Source organism: Pongo pygmaeus, chromosome 2, assembly GCF_028885625.2.
Source record: "Pongo pygmaeus isolate AG05252 chromosome 2, NHGRI_mPonPyg2-v2.0_pri, whole genome shotgun sequence".
In the NCBI taxonomy this organism is placed as follows: Eukaryota; Metazoa; Chordata; class Mammalia; order Primates; family Hominidae; genus Pongo; species Pongo pygmaeus.
The window spans coordinates 76695273-76711858 of NC_085930.1; the positions used below are offsets into that span (position 1 = coordinate 76695273).

The following is a 16586-nucleotide window of genomic DNA, read 5'->3' on the forward strand; positions in this document are numbered from 1 at the left end:
GCCTGGGGTGGCCTCTTCTCTACTTCCAAGTTACTTTTCAAAACATAATTCAGATATACTCAGTTCTGATGGTGTCTTTCCTGACCTCCTTCCAGGCTAGGTTAAGACCATTCTGTCCTCTACGCTTCTGAGCATTCAGACCTTTTCTCATCCATTTTTGTATTTCACTGATAGGAACAGAGAAGCTACTTAATAAAGTTCATTAAATTGAAGGAATTACTACCTGCATTCTGGGGGCTCAGATTCATACTAATGTATGAATCTTCTCCTAAATATACATAACTTATTCCATAAAGAAGTTGGGCACCGGAAGAAGTTCCTCAGTATCTGTCTGTACATAATGCCAAATATGAGTGATAAATGGGAAACCGATTTCACTAATTTACTTTCTGCAAGTATCTGCATATCAGATATCCACCCCCCACCTCCCCCACCAGAAAAAAAAAAAACACACAGAGGAAGTGGCTTTAATTTAGTTTAATTTTTAAAAATAGAGGTTAGTATGCTTTTTCTGTAGAGGGCCAGAGAGTAAACTTTAAAAAAAATTCAACTTTTATTTTAGATTCAGGGGGCACATGTGCAAGTTTGTTGCATGGATATACTGTGTGATGCTGAGATTTGGGGTACGATGGATCCCATCACCCAGGTAGTGAGCACAGTACCCATTAATATAGCTAGTTTTTCAACCCTTGCCCTTCCTCTCATCACTCTAGTAGACCCTAGTGTCTATTGTTGCTACCAGATAGTAAATATTTTAAGCATTGTGGGATATATGGTCTCATTCAACAGCAAGAAAGCATCAATACATTAATGGATGTAGCTATGGGTGGATTTATTTATAAAAACAGGAAACTAGACAAATTTGTCTCATAGGTCATGGTTTGTGTACCTTTGCCTTAAAGAAAAAAGAACATTATAAATCGTGGAAAGACAATATTCTTTTGGTAATTCATGCTCATCTCTATTTAAGAGTGAATGCATAGCATTTGGGCCCTCATTATAGACTGTGTACAAGCAATTGCAACACCAACCTTTAGGAATTTCTGACCAAGGAGGAGAACAAAATAAGTTATTAAGTCAGGCAAAACTTCCTGTACACTATGATGATAATGCTTATTTGGCCTTCGATGAATACAGAAACCTAAATAAACTACTCACAAACAATTCTCTTGTAGGCTCATTTGAAAGTCAGTGTTTTATGGGAAATATGTTTGGAGTAGCAGGTATAAGATGGTTAACTTACTACTTAAGGTGGATACTCAAGGACTCAGGCCCACCCTGAGCCATCACATTGCATAAAGACAATTGGGATTGTAATACAGGATACGGTAAAAGAACAGAAAGAGAGAACCCTGTGTTCAAATGCTTCTCTGCCCAATGATGTCACATTTCTAAGTCTCAGTTTTCTTACTTGAAAGTGGTGTAACCACCTTATAGCATTATTGTGAGGACTGAATGATATGAAATGCTCTGTGTGGCACCTGAAATCCTGTAAATGCTTGAAAAAATAGGGTTTCCCCCTCTGTCTGGCCTCTGAGAGTCCCAACTCTCTGAAAACACAACCTTCCATTCAACAAGTGCTCATGGAGGGTGGACCACTTTCTGAGCACTGTGCTAGGCCTATAATGTCCACATGAAACAGGATATCCAGAGGAAAGCGTGACTTTCAGGGCAGTTGCATCTAGTTTCTGACACTGTCATCTATAACCATAAAGAATAATGTCTCTGGTTCCCAGTTATCTCTCATAGCCTAGCTATGTGAAGTAGGCTACAGCAAGAAACACCTGGTTTGCTTTTTCTGGAACATAAGGGATGCAGGTTCATTTAACTGACAAATGTCTGAGAAACTTAAAGTGGGGAAGAGATCTAGACAGCCTACGGTGGCAGAGTGAAGAGAGATGCTAAGTGGGTATGCATTGCACTTCCACTAAACATGGAGCAGGGTATGTGTCTGCTGAGGACAAATGTGAAACCCATGTAAGTGGATCATCCATGCGCAGCCTTGAAGGGGACTCTATCCACAAAGACCACCCACAAGAGAGAGAATATTCACTGGAAGAGTTTGGAAATGGTCCACCAAAATCCAGGAACTGATACCCTTCAGCAGCCAGTTGGGTCTGCACCTAGGAACTGCAATTGGGAGTCCTTGGTGGGGGATCGTCCAGTGGCCATCTCCCAAATAAAAAATAAATTAAAAAAACTCAGAAACCCTACCCTGTGAAATGGCAGCGTCTGGTAATTTGCCATACCTAGAGCACACCAAAGTCAAATTAGAAATGTACCAGCAATCCAGACCTTTTCCTTTCTCCTCCCCTACCAACACCAACCTTCTACAGCTCTGGAGAATCCAGAGGTAACACTGTGAATGGGGAAAGATAAATTAAAGAGCAGAATGGAGAGAAGTTGAACTGATCATGTATTCCCTTTCACACTACAGAATTCTTAGGCTGAGGCACTGAGCTACTGAAAATGAGAAACTTTAAATTGGTTGAAAGTCTAAATTCTAACATTTATACTCCAGTTTGAAGTGTATACACCAGACTGAAATTTGTAATAAGGTAAAAAATGAGCCTATATGTTAAAGGGTAATAAGAATGACCACAAAATCTATTCCATGTGCCTAAGCTTTCATCTAGATGCAGGGAAGAATGAGTTGATCAGATGTAAAGAGCAGGGTTAGGACAAGAATTGTTTTTTGCCTACAGTCTACTGGGCTCAACTTATTCACAATACAACAGTGCCACAGGTAACAAATCAAACAATGCCTAATTCATCAAGCGATAATGAAAATGCTACTGACCCACGCTCAATAGATATTGAAGTTGTTTTTCATGTATTTGGGAGAAAAATGTGCTGAGTTCGTCATACTGTCTCACAATGAGAAAAGTTCCTAATACCTCCTCTAAATAATTCATCATCAGGATGATGTATTTTTATACCATATTTTTTTATGCTCTCAATAGTGATCAAATAAATCTTTTTGTTTTTCAGTATTCTTTCTGGCCAGTTAAATCTCTTTTCTTCATAATAACTCAGTTGGACAGAAAATTACCTCCCACGTAATGACGAGTTCAGACCGACTTCCTCCACCTCCATTGATGTTTACTGGTGCCACAACAGGGACTAAAAATAACCAAGAGAAATGTGGGATGGCAATTATTAAAGTACGTCTTTATCAGGAAGAATTTTGTTTTTGAATTTCACTTTTCAAAATCTCACACAGGCATATTGTAAGAGAGTCTTGCATTTTTAATGAACGTAAATTATGTTTACACATATCCAAATTTCTAAGAGAGAGGACACAGTTGTGTTTGATACATGAGCACCCTGGCTCCAAAATTAATTAAAAATTGAGTAACATCGGGTATTTGACATTATTATGCATCATCTACTAATTGGCAAAATAATGTTCCATTCAGATGGTAACAGTGACACTGCTGATTTAGTGCCTAATTATACAGTTGTGCTGTAAACAAGTTACTGAGGCAGTATATTAATTAATTATTTTTTTCAATAAACAAACTAAAATAATTTTTCCTTTTATTAGTCATCAGGATATTTTAACAGTTAAAATTAAATATTGAAAAATATGTATATAAATATTCTTGTTTTAAAACTCGTTAGAATCTCAAATCTCTCGGGAAAGAAGAAGAGGGATTTTCTTCTAACTTTTCACTTGCAAAGTCAGGTTTTTCTCCTGTCAAGAATGCCACTGGGAGAGGTTCTTTCCATTTATTTCTTGGGATCTAAGGCTCTGTGGTAGAGGATTCAGAAACCAGTAATTTTGATGAGTTTTAAAAAAGTATGCCCTTCAACTCTGTATCCTTGTAAGGACTAATACAATGAATAATATTTCATAGAAACTGTAAAACTGAGGAAATGCTGAGTGTGTATATGGTATTGTAGTGCCTCACGAGAATGAGGTTTTACTTTACACATGCGTAAGTGTTTAAAAGCATTATTTTTCTTGACGTAATGACAAAAGTATCCTAAATCTGTGATAGTGGCTAAATCAGCAGGGTATACTTTTTAAATGGGGAATTACATGAAATTGTCTATACTGGACCATTTTTGAACAATATGAGAGGTGGTTGGTTGAGGAAGCACTTGGGTATGTCTGGGGATTGGTAGGCAGGGATTAAAATACGTAAATTTTAATTCCTCGTTTCAAATTTTTCCCCACCATATAGACCACCTAAATAAATCTAGATTGCTTATTTTATTTATTTCCATTTCATACTGATGTTTAGCTCTATAAACATGACCAGAAAATAGTCATATGATAATCTGATTGTTCTTTTCCAAAATTGCACCTTTCAGATATACCTTTTCATATTTAAATTTACCCTTAACTTTGTCAGCTTTAAGCTTCATAATTGTTTAGAAAAAAATTATGTGATCCTAAACCTTATTTTCTAAGTCTTCCAATGCCTTTGATCAAAAGCGATGTTAATCAGAGTGGATTTTACAGAGCTGCTGAATTTGTAGTGCTTGACAGCTTACAGTGACTAACTGCACACTATCTCAGGATCTTTGCATAGTTTAGCTGTGTAAGGAAAAGTATTTTAAATTATATTTTGATTTACTTTCTACAGTTTCCAATGTTCCGAGAAATAGAAAATTCCTTTCTCTATTCAATTTCAAATTAATTGTACTTAAACCTAAAGCCGTATTGAGAACAAGTTAGTCTTTGATGATGTCAGAGAGAGAGAGGGAGACACGAGAGACTCAGTAGGTTTTCAATCAGTAGAGTTTGACTCAGTATATGAATATCACCAGTCTCATTCTGCTACTAAAACAAGAGAGTATTAATGGTTAGAAGGTGGCACACAAACTTTGCTATGAAAATGTAAGAGTTTCTGTCAACCCTATCCAAAGCTACCAAAATATAAATCAACTGTAAACGAACAACCTGAAACTAAAGCTCATATCCAGAGTCATGGGCAATACCTGAAGATTCTGATCCAGGGGGTATATAGGAGGGCCGGGAATTTCCATATTTACACACTTTCTTTGGCTAATCTATTGCTCATCTACATTAAGATCCTCTTTTATGGAGAATGCTGGGTGTAAAAATCAGGAGGTTTGGATTCAAAACCTAGCTCTGTCACAAACAACCAGCTAATATCCTGGTGTTCATTTTCCTCTTCTGTAAAACAAAGGGATTTCCTCTCAGCTGTAAGCTTCTAGCATGATTTAATTGGATGATATCACTGTCAAGTATGTCCTTTTTTCTAGCCCCAATTCTATGATAAACATATAATATTATCTTTAGTTTAAGGATTGATTTATTGACTTCTGACAATTGTGCACACTTTAATAAGGTAATTTGTGTTTGTTAAATTAAGCCAGCCATGACAAGTGATCCTTTGTTTATGTGATCGAATAAGAATGTGAACTTTGTGGGCTATATACAGCTAGCAGATTAAATGTCACCCTGGATGTAAAAGTTTGAGTGGAACAAAGAGGATCCATTGAAAAGAGCTTAAGAAGATATGGTATCTGAGCCAGGTTCTTGTGTTCTGCTGTTCAGTGAACCAATTAATGCTCAATTAGTGCCCCTGTTAAATGAGCTTAGGATTTACCTCATTTGCATGGAAAAAAATTTATACCACTGCTCAATGAAGCTACAACTAGTTCAGAGTTGAGAAATAGATGAAAATATATGGCTGACTGCACCAACAGAGTCTCAGTTAATTCCTGGCTACAACATTTTAATGAAACAAGCAGTAACTCGTTTGCATATACAAATCTACAGATTCTCTATTGAATTTTGACTAGAAAATAGGTGCGATACAAACACAGTTTCTTAAGAACTCTGATTTTGACATGTTGGCTTAAAGGTAGTCATCTCTTATTGAACCTACTATTTGGAGAAAATACACCTTGCCTTGTGTACGTAAAAATAAAAAAAATGAGAGCCACTCGTTTGCTGCCAAAAAATTTTGAGCCAAAAGTATTAGAAGACCCATAAAAATACTTGTTTTGTTTTAAGAACTGTATCATACGAAATCTTCCACATTTTTAGAACACATTGATTCTTTACCTGATGCTTTAGTTCTTAACAATTCTGATGGTTTACTTGGTTCTCCAATCCCAATGCTGTTGCCGGCAACAACGCGAAATTCATATTCCACCCAAGGACTCAAACCAACCACTGTTGCATTGTATGTCTTACCATTGAGAATTTCTGGAACTAAAAAGAATGAGACACTAAGGCACCTAGGTTGGGACTACTCAGAAACAAATAATTATACAAAATTATATAATTATTAATTTAAAATGTAATTGCATTTATTAAAATTATTGGACTAAAATATTATTTTTAAAGTAACCCAAACACTTTTGTCACTCACCTGTAGCAACAGCCTGCCAACCCACAGAAAATGGTGTCCGAGTCTGAATAGTAAATATTTGAATGGGACTGTTATTATCTGGGCCTGCTCTCCAGCTTAGTTGAGAAGTAGTACTGGAAATGTCTTCCACTTTCACATCCTCAGGAGGACCTGGTGGACCTTGAAAAAAATGTTTTATCATGACTGCATTGGAGATACTTACATTCATTAATTTGGTACAAGGATGGTTTATTTTTACCTGTTGTGCTTAGAAAGTAAAATATTGACCATAATGTATTTATAGCACATTATTAGAGATAAAGTTCTTTTAATTCCCTTTACATGGTAAATGACATTAATGTAGTAGTGCTTCCTCTGGAGATTAGAAAATATCAGGCATAGGATGATTGCATATCAACCTATATTCAAAGATTGAGAACCATCATCTTTAATTCCTCTTAAAATCTAACTCAAGTAAATGCAGCTAATATGAAGAACCTCAGGAGCATGGGGATTTGACTCTGGATTGACAAGAATGATTTATTATAAACAGAAGGTATGTCTAAGTTTTAGGTACTGACACTGCTTGCCAAGCGTGACTGTTCATTATAGTCAAATGCTATACAGTTCCATGTCTGTATTCACACTACCCATTCCATGTCTGTATTCACACAGTTCCATGTCTGTATTCACACTACCCATACCATGGAGTCCTGGGGCTTAAAAAATAAAAATCTATTTGATTACATCTCACTTTCATAACATGATGTGGTTTCTCAGAGGTCTACAGTTAGATATGAACATTGTGACTGTGAATAAACAATGTGATCACTTTTTCACCATTTATGCTTACCTCTAACAATGATATCGGCTACTGCAGATAAACTTTCTAGGGTTGTTTGTACTGTGCAGAGATATTTTCCTGAATGATTTAACTGAATATTCCTTATCATCAAATCCCCAACAGATTCCTGCAGACAGAAAGGGAGAAATGGATAAAAATGTAAGCCCATATAACAAGTCCTACATTATTGTTACAGCTGGATAAATACTAAACATAAAACAACTCTGAAATTAAAAGATATACTAGTATCATTGTCATTTCTTGTATCTAAACCCTTTTATTATCCCCCTTATTATAATTACATCTAGAAAACAAGTATTTCTACGGAAGACACAAAACAAAATAAACCAAAACAAAAACAAATGTAGCTTCAAAAACAGTCAGTGATTATCCATGCAAATAAAGATGGAGAGAGTAATTATGAAAAATGGTGATTCATGTAAAAGACTTGATTCATTTTATTAAGCACTTAACAATTTCAGTAACTTACTCCTGCAATCCTTTCAAAATGAGCCACTCCTTTTTTTAAGTCTATGACATCTCCATTGAAAAACCATACAAATACCACTTCAATGGAGGGGTCATGGGACACCTGGCATGGTAGCACTATACTCTCGCCAACTGTAACATCCATTTTGGAAGGTGGGACGGTAATGACAGTTCTCTCTGTTGAGAAAAAAAATTATTTTTTTAAAGCTTATGAAATGCTAGCCTATGGTTATAAAATACATATTTCTGAATACGTTTTCATTCGTTTGAAATTATATAAATGCAACCTGGAGTTCTACAATGTCCAGTATGAAATATTCCTTTGCCTGTTTTTAAATGTCTTGTATTTATTATTGTAGCTTATTACTTACACTAAAATTAAAAATATAGTTATATTCACACCTTATATGAAAATCGTTTACAGAAAACTGTAGACCTCAAAAAATGGCATTCCATATATATAGAATGCACTGCATTGTTTTTGTTTTATTTTCTTCTAACATTTAAGTCATAACATTACAATTGACACACTGGTAACAGCTCTAAATACTCTCTGTTAACTTCATATACTATGAGACAAACCACGTTTCTAAGATTATGACCACCATAATTTCTATAGAGATTTAGTCATACGTTTATATTTAAGAGGGTGAATGCAACGTATTTATTCTGTCTTTGACATAGCTCTGATATAATTTTCTTTTTGTTAAAGATGCAACATGAATAGGGAAGATCGAAGTTTTTCCTTTTATAATTCAGATTTTCCAGTGTTAAAATTATGCATCCATCATAAAAACCTTCCCTCTAGAAACGTTGTTCTCTATGTCAATCTTTGTTTTACAAGACCTAGCATTTCATTGACCAAAATTTCAAAGGACAATCCCAGGGTGTGCCAGTTGTACTTGAGAGTCCTATATTTGTTCAGATTAAAAGAGACTCACAATGTAGATTGTTATGACTACTCTGTTTATATTAAAGTTCTGATTCTAGAGAGTTGAGAATTCATCAAAGAGCAACTCAATATCTATGAAGGGGCCCTGGACAAACATTTGGATTTAGATATGTACCATCTTACCAAGAATAAAATGTTTTCAAAGATTTACATTTAAGAATAAAGGTTTTAGGCAAGTTATCGTAAAAAAAAAATTGTATATGAAGAAGTTTAAAAATAGTGAAATGACCCTGGAGATTCTATTTCTCTATGGGTCATTTATAAGATAAAGTTTAGCTCTCTCTAAGAAATGGACTAAAAGCTTCACTTTCTTCTAGCTTCTTCATTCTGCTCAAGAAACCAAACTAACATTGAGATTGTATTTATATGTTCACATTGATTAATGTGTAACTGCATTTTACCAATAGAATGTTTAATTATTATTTGACCATTTAAACATTTTTAATTGTTTTCCTCATTCATAAATATTTAGAAGTAGAAAGTAGGAAGTAATAATTTGGGGTTTTAAGGTACATATTGACAAAAGAGCCACAGAAAAATAAAAACACACGCTATAGTTCTGAATATGAATATAATGGAGAAAATTAAACTCATTCTATATCAGATATGTCTTCATTTTTTATTACTTAAAATACTTTCCATATTTATATTAGATGCATCTACTTTTTATTTTTTTATTTTTGTTATTGTTATTTTTGAGATGGAGTCTCGCTCTGTCACCCAGGCTAGAGTACAGTGATGCCATCTTAGCTCATTGCAACTTCCGCCTCCCACATTCAAGAGATTCTCCTGCCTCAGCCTCCTGAGTAGCTGGGATTACAGGCACGCACCACCATGCCAGGTAAATTTTTGTATTTTTGCAGAGATAGAGTTTCACCATGTTGGCCAGGTGGTCTCAAACTCCTGACATCAAGTGATCCACCCGACTTGGCCTCCCAAGTGCTGAGATTACAGGCGTTAACCACCGCACCTAGACAGATGCATGCACTTTATATTCTAATTATGTCTAAGGAGAAATTTAAAGAATGGTTTTGTGGACTATGCCCATTCTTAATTCCAAGGCTTCTTCACAGATTTGCAACCAAAATAAGGGTAAAAGATATCCAGGGATCCAAGAAAATTTTTTAGAACTAGAGAAAACATTTTCCTTTTGTAGTTGCTCTGAAAAAAAAATCACAAATGTCTTATTTACATTTATAGGAGGATAAGTTGGCTAATTGGATGTGTTGACAGAGCAAAACTGCCCAGATTTAAAGCTTTAGATCATGCAATTAAAGTAATTTTCAGACATTAAAAATGACAGCAAGTCCTTCCATTTATGACACCACATAGTGGCAAAGTTAGACAAATTATTCCCTATCTACATAGCTCATTGTTGTACAGTAATAATGACTAAAGCTTTATGAATAAGAAATGTTTATTTCATCACTTATGATGGTTACATTTTTCACTAGTTAACTCATTTGTAACTAATATTTATTGAGCATGTAATGTATGTCCAATCCTCTGCTAAGCGCTGAAGTCAAGATGGTGAAGAAAATGAGGGAAAAAAAAAACAACAAACCCTGCAGCAAATCAAAAAGATAAGGAGTGTTGCTTCACAGAGATGAAAGTCTACAAAAGGAAGCTAGCATGAATCAAATCATATTAATTACTATACAGTAATATGTGATAAGCACCATATACTAGAAGTGACTTTTTGGAAAGATTTGGCAAATCCTGAGGGGATCAGTTTATTGAGAAAGAACTGTTTTAGCTGAGAAGTAAAAGGCAAGTAGTAATGAGCTGGGTAAAGGTAGCAGGTAGAGAGAGGAAACTAGATTTCCTATGCAGGCAAGAGCATTCACAGAGGAACTATGTGAAAAAGAACTGTGATCGACAGATTCAGTGCAACCATGTTGCTGAAAATGATAGGATTAAACAAAGAGTAAAAGAGGAGTGAAAGTGAAGAAGATGAAGCTGGATGATAGCTATGCTCAGGATATAAGCCACAAATGTCATTAAGGTCAGCTACATAATTTGTGGGTCCAAGTGCAAAATGAAAGCGTGGGGTGTCTTTTTTGAAAAAGAGGAAAAAGTGTCATTAAAGGTATTAAATACAAAGCTTTTTGCTTTAAAATAATTTATAACTTATACAATAAAATTAGGGTATGACTCATAGATGAGTGAGGACATACACTTACAAATTACAAAGTACATGATTTTGTTGTCATAATTTTATACGATATAATAAATAATACTTTATTAAGGTTACATCTTGATTGATTATATAATTTTCTCAGTTACTTTTCTGGTCAATTGTTCACTAGATCAACAGAATTTACATTTTTAGCAACTTCATTTTCAATTGATATAATTTCAGTGACATCAGTCACTCCTGGCAAATGCAAGATCACAAATACTTTTTGATAAGTTTTTATTTTGCCAAGTATCTTTCTCTGATGCAACTTTTATGAAAGCATTAAGACTGTTTTATAGACTGTAGCAACATTCAGAAGTTTCTGATGAATTACACTGAAATATAAATGTTAAAATATCTAGAGCTGATGATTTTCTTCACCAATATTTTTCTAAAAAGATTTAACTCTTTATACAAATCTGTTTTATGAAAGCCAGAATTTAGTTTTAAATATAAAGGTATGCAATGGAATCTTAATATTTCCTCTGACATACACTGTAACTTGTGGAGGTTGTACAAGAAATTGAAAGGGACTTCATGATTTTCGTATAATTCAAAATGCCTGTTTTACCAGTCCATTTTAGTATCTTCAATTACAAAGCAAAACTCATCAATTATTGGTTTTCCCAAAGCTTCATATAAAAATAATGTTCTTATCATTGACTGGAATAATCTTTAAGTTTTATTTCCATTTCTAAGCCTGTGGATTTTATTGCAATGTCCATGTGTATGCCTTCCTTTTGCAATAATTTATTGACAAAGTTTATTGCCTGAACACTAACAATTTCTGTTCTGGTGCTCAGGTTGGAGAGTTAATATTTTTGCAAATCCCACAGAGACAGCCTCCAGCAATGTATGGGCAAGCTGGCCTCCCACCTTGGATCCTCCTGTTGCCTAGTTTTGAAGTCGCTTCCTGCAGCCTTTGCTGCCATCCACTGCTGTTTCTATGGCTGCTACCACCATTATCTCCATCCCTTTAAGAGGCCCAGGTTCTGATGTGCCCATGCCCTCAGGACTCCAGGACTATGACTACCCAGGCATGCATGTGCACATCTGCACACCACACCAACTGCTATGCATGCATGCTGACTGCTGGGTCCTTAAGCCTGAACTTGTGTGTGCATGAGCTGCTGCTGCTGCTGCTTCACATATGCTGCCACATATGCATGTGGGTATGGTGAAGCAGCAGCAGCAGCAGCTCATGCACACACAGGTTACAAATAAATTCTTAATCATTTTACCCTCAATCTGTGTTTTGTAAGCATGTACAAAACACAGATTGAGAGGTAAAATGATTAAGAATTTCAAGACAGTCACAGCAGAATATTTCAAACATGGGGACTTCCTCAGCACAGGGCTCTGTGTGACTGGATTGTATGTCCATGAAGCCAGCTCTGAATGTCACTCCAAGCAATATATTCTTACATAGAAGTAGAGAGTAGCATAGTAGAGAGTAGCATGGTGGTTATCAGAGGCTGGTGGGAGGGAGGGATGGGGAATGAGGAGATGTTGTTCACAGGGTACTAAGTTTCAGATGGGAGGAATAAGTTTTAGAGCGCTATGGCCCAGCATGGTGACTATAGTTAATGTAATACATATTTCAAAATTACCCAATGAGGATTTTAATTGTTCTCATCACAAAAAAATGATAGGATGTGAAGTGATGGCTGTGTTAACTAGCTTGATTTAATCATTACACAATGTAAACATATATCAAAATATCACATTATATCCCATAAATATATAAAACATAAAATTATTATTCATCAATTAAAAATTTTAGAAATGCATTTTTTGCTGAAAAATTTAAAAACTTTGGAAGTATGAAGCAGAGGAATGATATGATGACATACCGTTATCTGTAGTGTGAAAAATAGACTGTATTTAAAAAGAAGTAGCTCTACATAAGCATGCTTATTATCCAGAAAAAGGGGATGCGTAGTTCCTCCTGGGAGTAGCCTCCTGTGTGGGTGAAGAGGTGCTTGGACAAGAACATTTTTAACTGCGGTATCCTCTCCACACACCACAGGCAGACCTGTCCTCATCCTGTGCAGATGGCTGTCTAATAGCCATGAGGTCATTGATTGCTCTCTCAAAGAGTTCATTCTACAGCCATGTGCAGCCTCAGCCCCAGCACTAACACAAATACCCCACAGAGACCAAAATCACACTTGCAGGGACTGGGAGAGTGGTGCTTGCACAGTTGAAATATACAAAACTATTCATGCTACTTTGTGGAAAGAATAGGGGCTTCAGTCCATTAATTCCTTCATCAAATACACCTTAAATTCTTAAGAAACTCAAGCATCTGAGAGATTTCTTCAAACCACTCAGATCCTATATTCTACTCATTTCCTAAGAGTGCATATGTACCAGTAGAGTAGCTGCAGTTACTTGAGGCTCATTGACACTGAAACACTTCTCGGTATTTATGGATCGGTGAGATCTTTAGGGCCTGAATTATAACAAATTAAAAAGGAGGAAAATTGACTATGCTAGACTCTATCGTTTGTAAAAATTTGAGATTCTTTAAGTCTTTTCAAACAAAACAAAGGGTTACTTATTCGCTTTCATTTCATGTCATTCTATTCTTCTTGCATATTCCTTAGCCATTTGTAGGAAGTCTGATCTAGTGGTTTTAAAATTTTAACATGTGTAAGAATTTCCTGAGCATTTGTTCAAAATGTGAATTCCTCAGCTTGCACCAGAAATACTGATTCAGTATGTCTAGACCTTGAATATGTCCTTTTATCAGGCTTCTCCACTTGATTTTGATATAGTTAGTCCAGAGACCATGCTTTGACAAATGTTCCCTTAGTTTTTAAAACTTGAACCTGAAATTTCTATTTAAGAAACATTCAAATATAAAATATATTGTCCAAAATTCTCTAAAAGTTGCCTTCTATTGACTCTGAGTGATGTATACATGAGAGTTTCTTATACTATCACCTCTACTTCTGTGTGTGCTTGCAATTTTCAATAATAAAAGGAAGAACATGTTGGGGGAGAGTGAATATTTACATACAGAATAGGGAGGAACATTTCTCATTCACTTTCTGAAATCATAAGAACGAGCCACTTCTTGAAGACTGCCCTAAATATAAATGACAATCATTCATGAAGAGTTTGTAAAATCACAGAATTTTAATATTTACCATTTTCAATCTCTGTCAGTGAGGTAAAAGTTATTATATAAAAACAGCTTCATCTAGCAGTCCTATTCTTAAGAAGAATAATAGAATATATAATGTGATGCTTTTGATGAATAGCCTTACTCAAATTCACATTTCATAATAGCCAATGATGTTTCCAGAATGCATTTTAGTTATGGGGACCCCAGCAGACATGAAGACTAATTACATCCAAACTTATGTCAGGATCATTTGTTGTGATTTCTTTAAACACTTAAAAATGGGACTGCTTCTCTATATCAATGGCCAAGTAAATACACTCTTACATTTCATGATCTCTAACTACATTTTTAGAAGCAAGGAGATGGCAGTTAAATGTATAATTCGTCTTTCCTGACCATACAGAAAATATTATTTTGTTTGTTTGTTTTGTTTTTTTTTTCCTTCAGCTCAGTTGAAACTTATCAATGTCACTTTTCAGAATAAGAACTGCTAAGGTGTTTCTGAAGTTATAAACTCCTCTCAAAGGATAGACAAAAGTGTAAGAAAAATTATCAAACTCTTCCTTCTGTACAAACATGGGGCTCTTCCTTTATTCATCTATGACATTATAGAAAATGTTGCTAAGAAATCAATATAAAGTAAACTAGTATATAAATAGCACTTCAAACAGGTGACAAAATTCTCTTATATTTTCTCTCACTAGTTAACTTGTGACGTCTAGAAATAAATACTTTTAAAAATTGGTCTTTTTTCTAATGAATTCATCAGAATCTCAAATTATGCTACATATTAAGATATTAGTCCTTTCCACTGCTCTTTATTACTTCCTCTATCTACACAGTTTTCCTTCTAACTGTAGAAACTTAATTAAATAGACAGTTTTCCAAAGAAGACATAAAAATGGCCAACAGGTATGTGAAAATGTGCTCAACATCATTAATCATTAGGCAAATGCAAATCTAAACCATGATGAGATGTCACATCACACCTGTTAGGATGGCTATTGTCAAAAAGACAAGAGATAACTGTTATCTAGGGTGTGGAAAAAGGGAACTCTTACATACTGTTGGTGGGAATATTTACTGGTAGAGCTATTATGGAAAACACTATAGAGGTTTCCCTAAAATTAAAAATAGAGATACCATACAACCCAGTAATCCCTCTTGTGGATACATATCAAAGAAAATAAAATCAATAGTCAAAGGAATATCTGCACTCACATGTTCATTGCAGCAGTATTCATGATAGTTAAGATATGGAGATCACCTAGTGTCCATCAATGGATGAATGGATAAAGAAATTGTGATATGTATACACAACGGGATATTATTCAGCTCTATAAAAGAAGGAGATACTACCATTTGCAACAACATAGATGAATCTGAAAGAACTATGCTAGGTGAAGTAAGCCAGGCACAAAAAGAAAAATCCTGTATGATCTAACTTATAGGTGGCATCAAAAAAAGTCAAATACATAGAAATAGATAGTAGAATGGTGGTCACTCAGAGCAGAAAAGTGAGGAAAATGGGAGATGCTGGTTAAAAGGTACAAAGTTATTGTTATGTAGAATAAATAAGTCTAGAGATAGAATGCACAGCACAATGATACAGTTATCTGTATATATATATCTGTATAGTGTATCATAAATACTGTATTGTATACTGAGAACTTTCCAAGAGTTTAGACTTCAGGTGTTCTCATCACAGAAACACACACAAAAGAGGCAGCTATGTGAGGAAATGCATAAGTTAAGTTGCTTAGTATAGTAACCATTTTATCACACATAAGTAGGTCAAACATTTAAGGTGTTGTACACCTTAAATATATGAAATTTTTATTTTTTAAGTGATGGGGATTCTCTCAGGTTTTGTTTGTTTGAAAGCATCTTCATTTTGTCTGTATTTGGGGGGATTTTTAAATAGGGATAGAATTCTTATTGGTATTGTCTTTAGCGCATTAAAAATGTCATTTCATTTTCTTCTGGGTTCCTTTTTTCTTTGTTATATCAACTGCTAGTCTTGTTTTTTTGACTTAATGTATCTTTTTTATCTGATTTTTTTTCCTTTAGTTTTGCTACTGTGTGCTTAGCTAGGCTTTCCTTTGCATTTGTCTGAATTGGGACTCACATAATTTCTTGAATTGGATACTTATTATCATTTTCAGTTTTTAAAAAATATCTGGCAAATATTTCTTCAAATATTGCTCATGCCTAATTTTCTTTCTCTCCTCTCTGCTCCTTTTGGAACAACAATTTTATATATGTTAAAAGTTATTCACTATATTCCATTTTTTCCTTATGATACTTTCTGTCTTTCCCATTTTATTCTCTCTCCATGTTGCAGCTTAGATATTTTCTATTCACACATCCTCCCCTTTACTAATCCTCTTTCTGTTATATCTATTCTTGTGTTAAATCAATGTATTGTGTTTTTAATGTTAGCACTTGCAATTGTCAGTTCTAGACCTTCCACTGGAGTTTTAACAGATGCCATTTCCTTTCTGAAATTCTCCATCTTGTCATCTATTTTTTAATATATTAATCAAAATTATTTTAAAGCCCTTGTCTGAGAACTTCAATATTTCTATCACTGTGACCTGTTACTATTGTCTGTTTTTTTCTCTGAGTTTTGGTCATTTGGTCATAGCTCCAGT

General features: G+C 34.8%; 1 protein-coding gene across 3 annotated transcripts in view; it reads right to left on the reverse strand.

The window, feature by feature from the left end:
* The window catches only part of LOC129033834 (contactin-6), a 319503-nt gene that overhangs the window by 17327 nt on the left and 285590 nt on the right, over positions 1 to 16586 (reverse strand). For all 3 annotated transcript variants that reach the window (XM_063661824.1, XM_054482896.2, XM_063661825.1), the window contains exons 13-17: positions 7670 to 7845; positions 7189 to 7306; positions 6357 to 6515; positions 6047 to 6196; positions 3053 to 3123 (exon numbers count right to left, since the gene is read on the reverse strand). In XM_063661824.1, coding sequence (XP_063517894.1) covers positions 3053 to 3123; positions 6047 to 6196; positions 6357 to 6515; positions 7189 to 7306; positions 7670 to 7845 — 674 coding nt within the window. The remainder of the gene's footprint in view (positions 1 to 3052; positions 3124 to 6046; positions 6197 to 6356; positions 6516 to 7188; positions 7307 to 7669; positions 7846 to 16586) is intronic.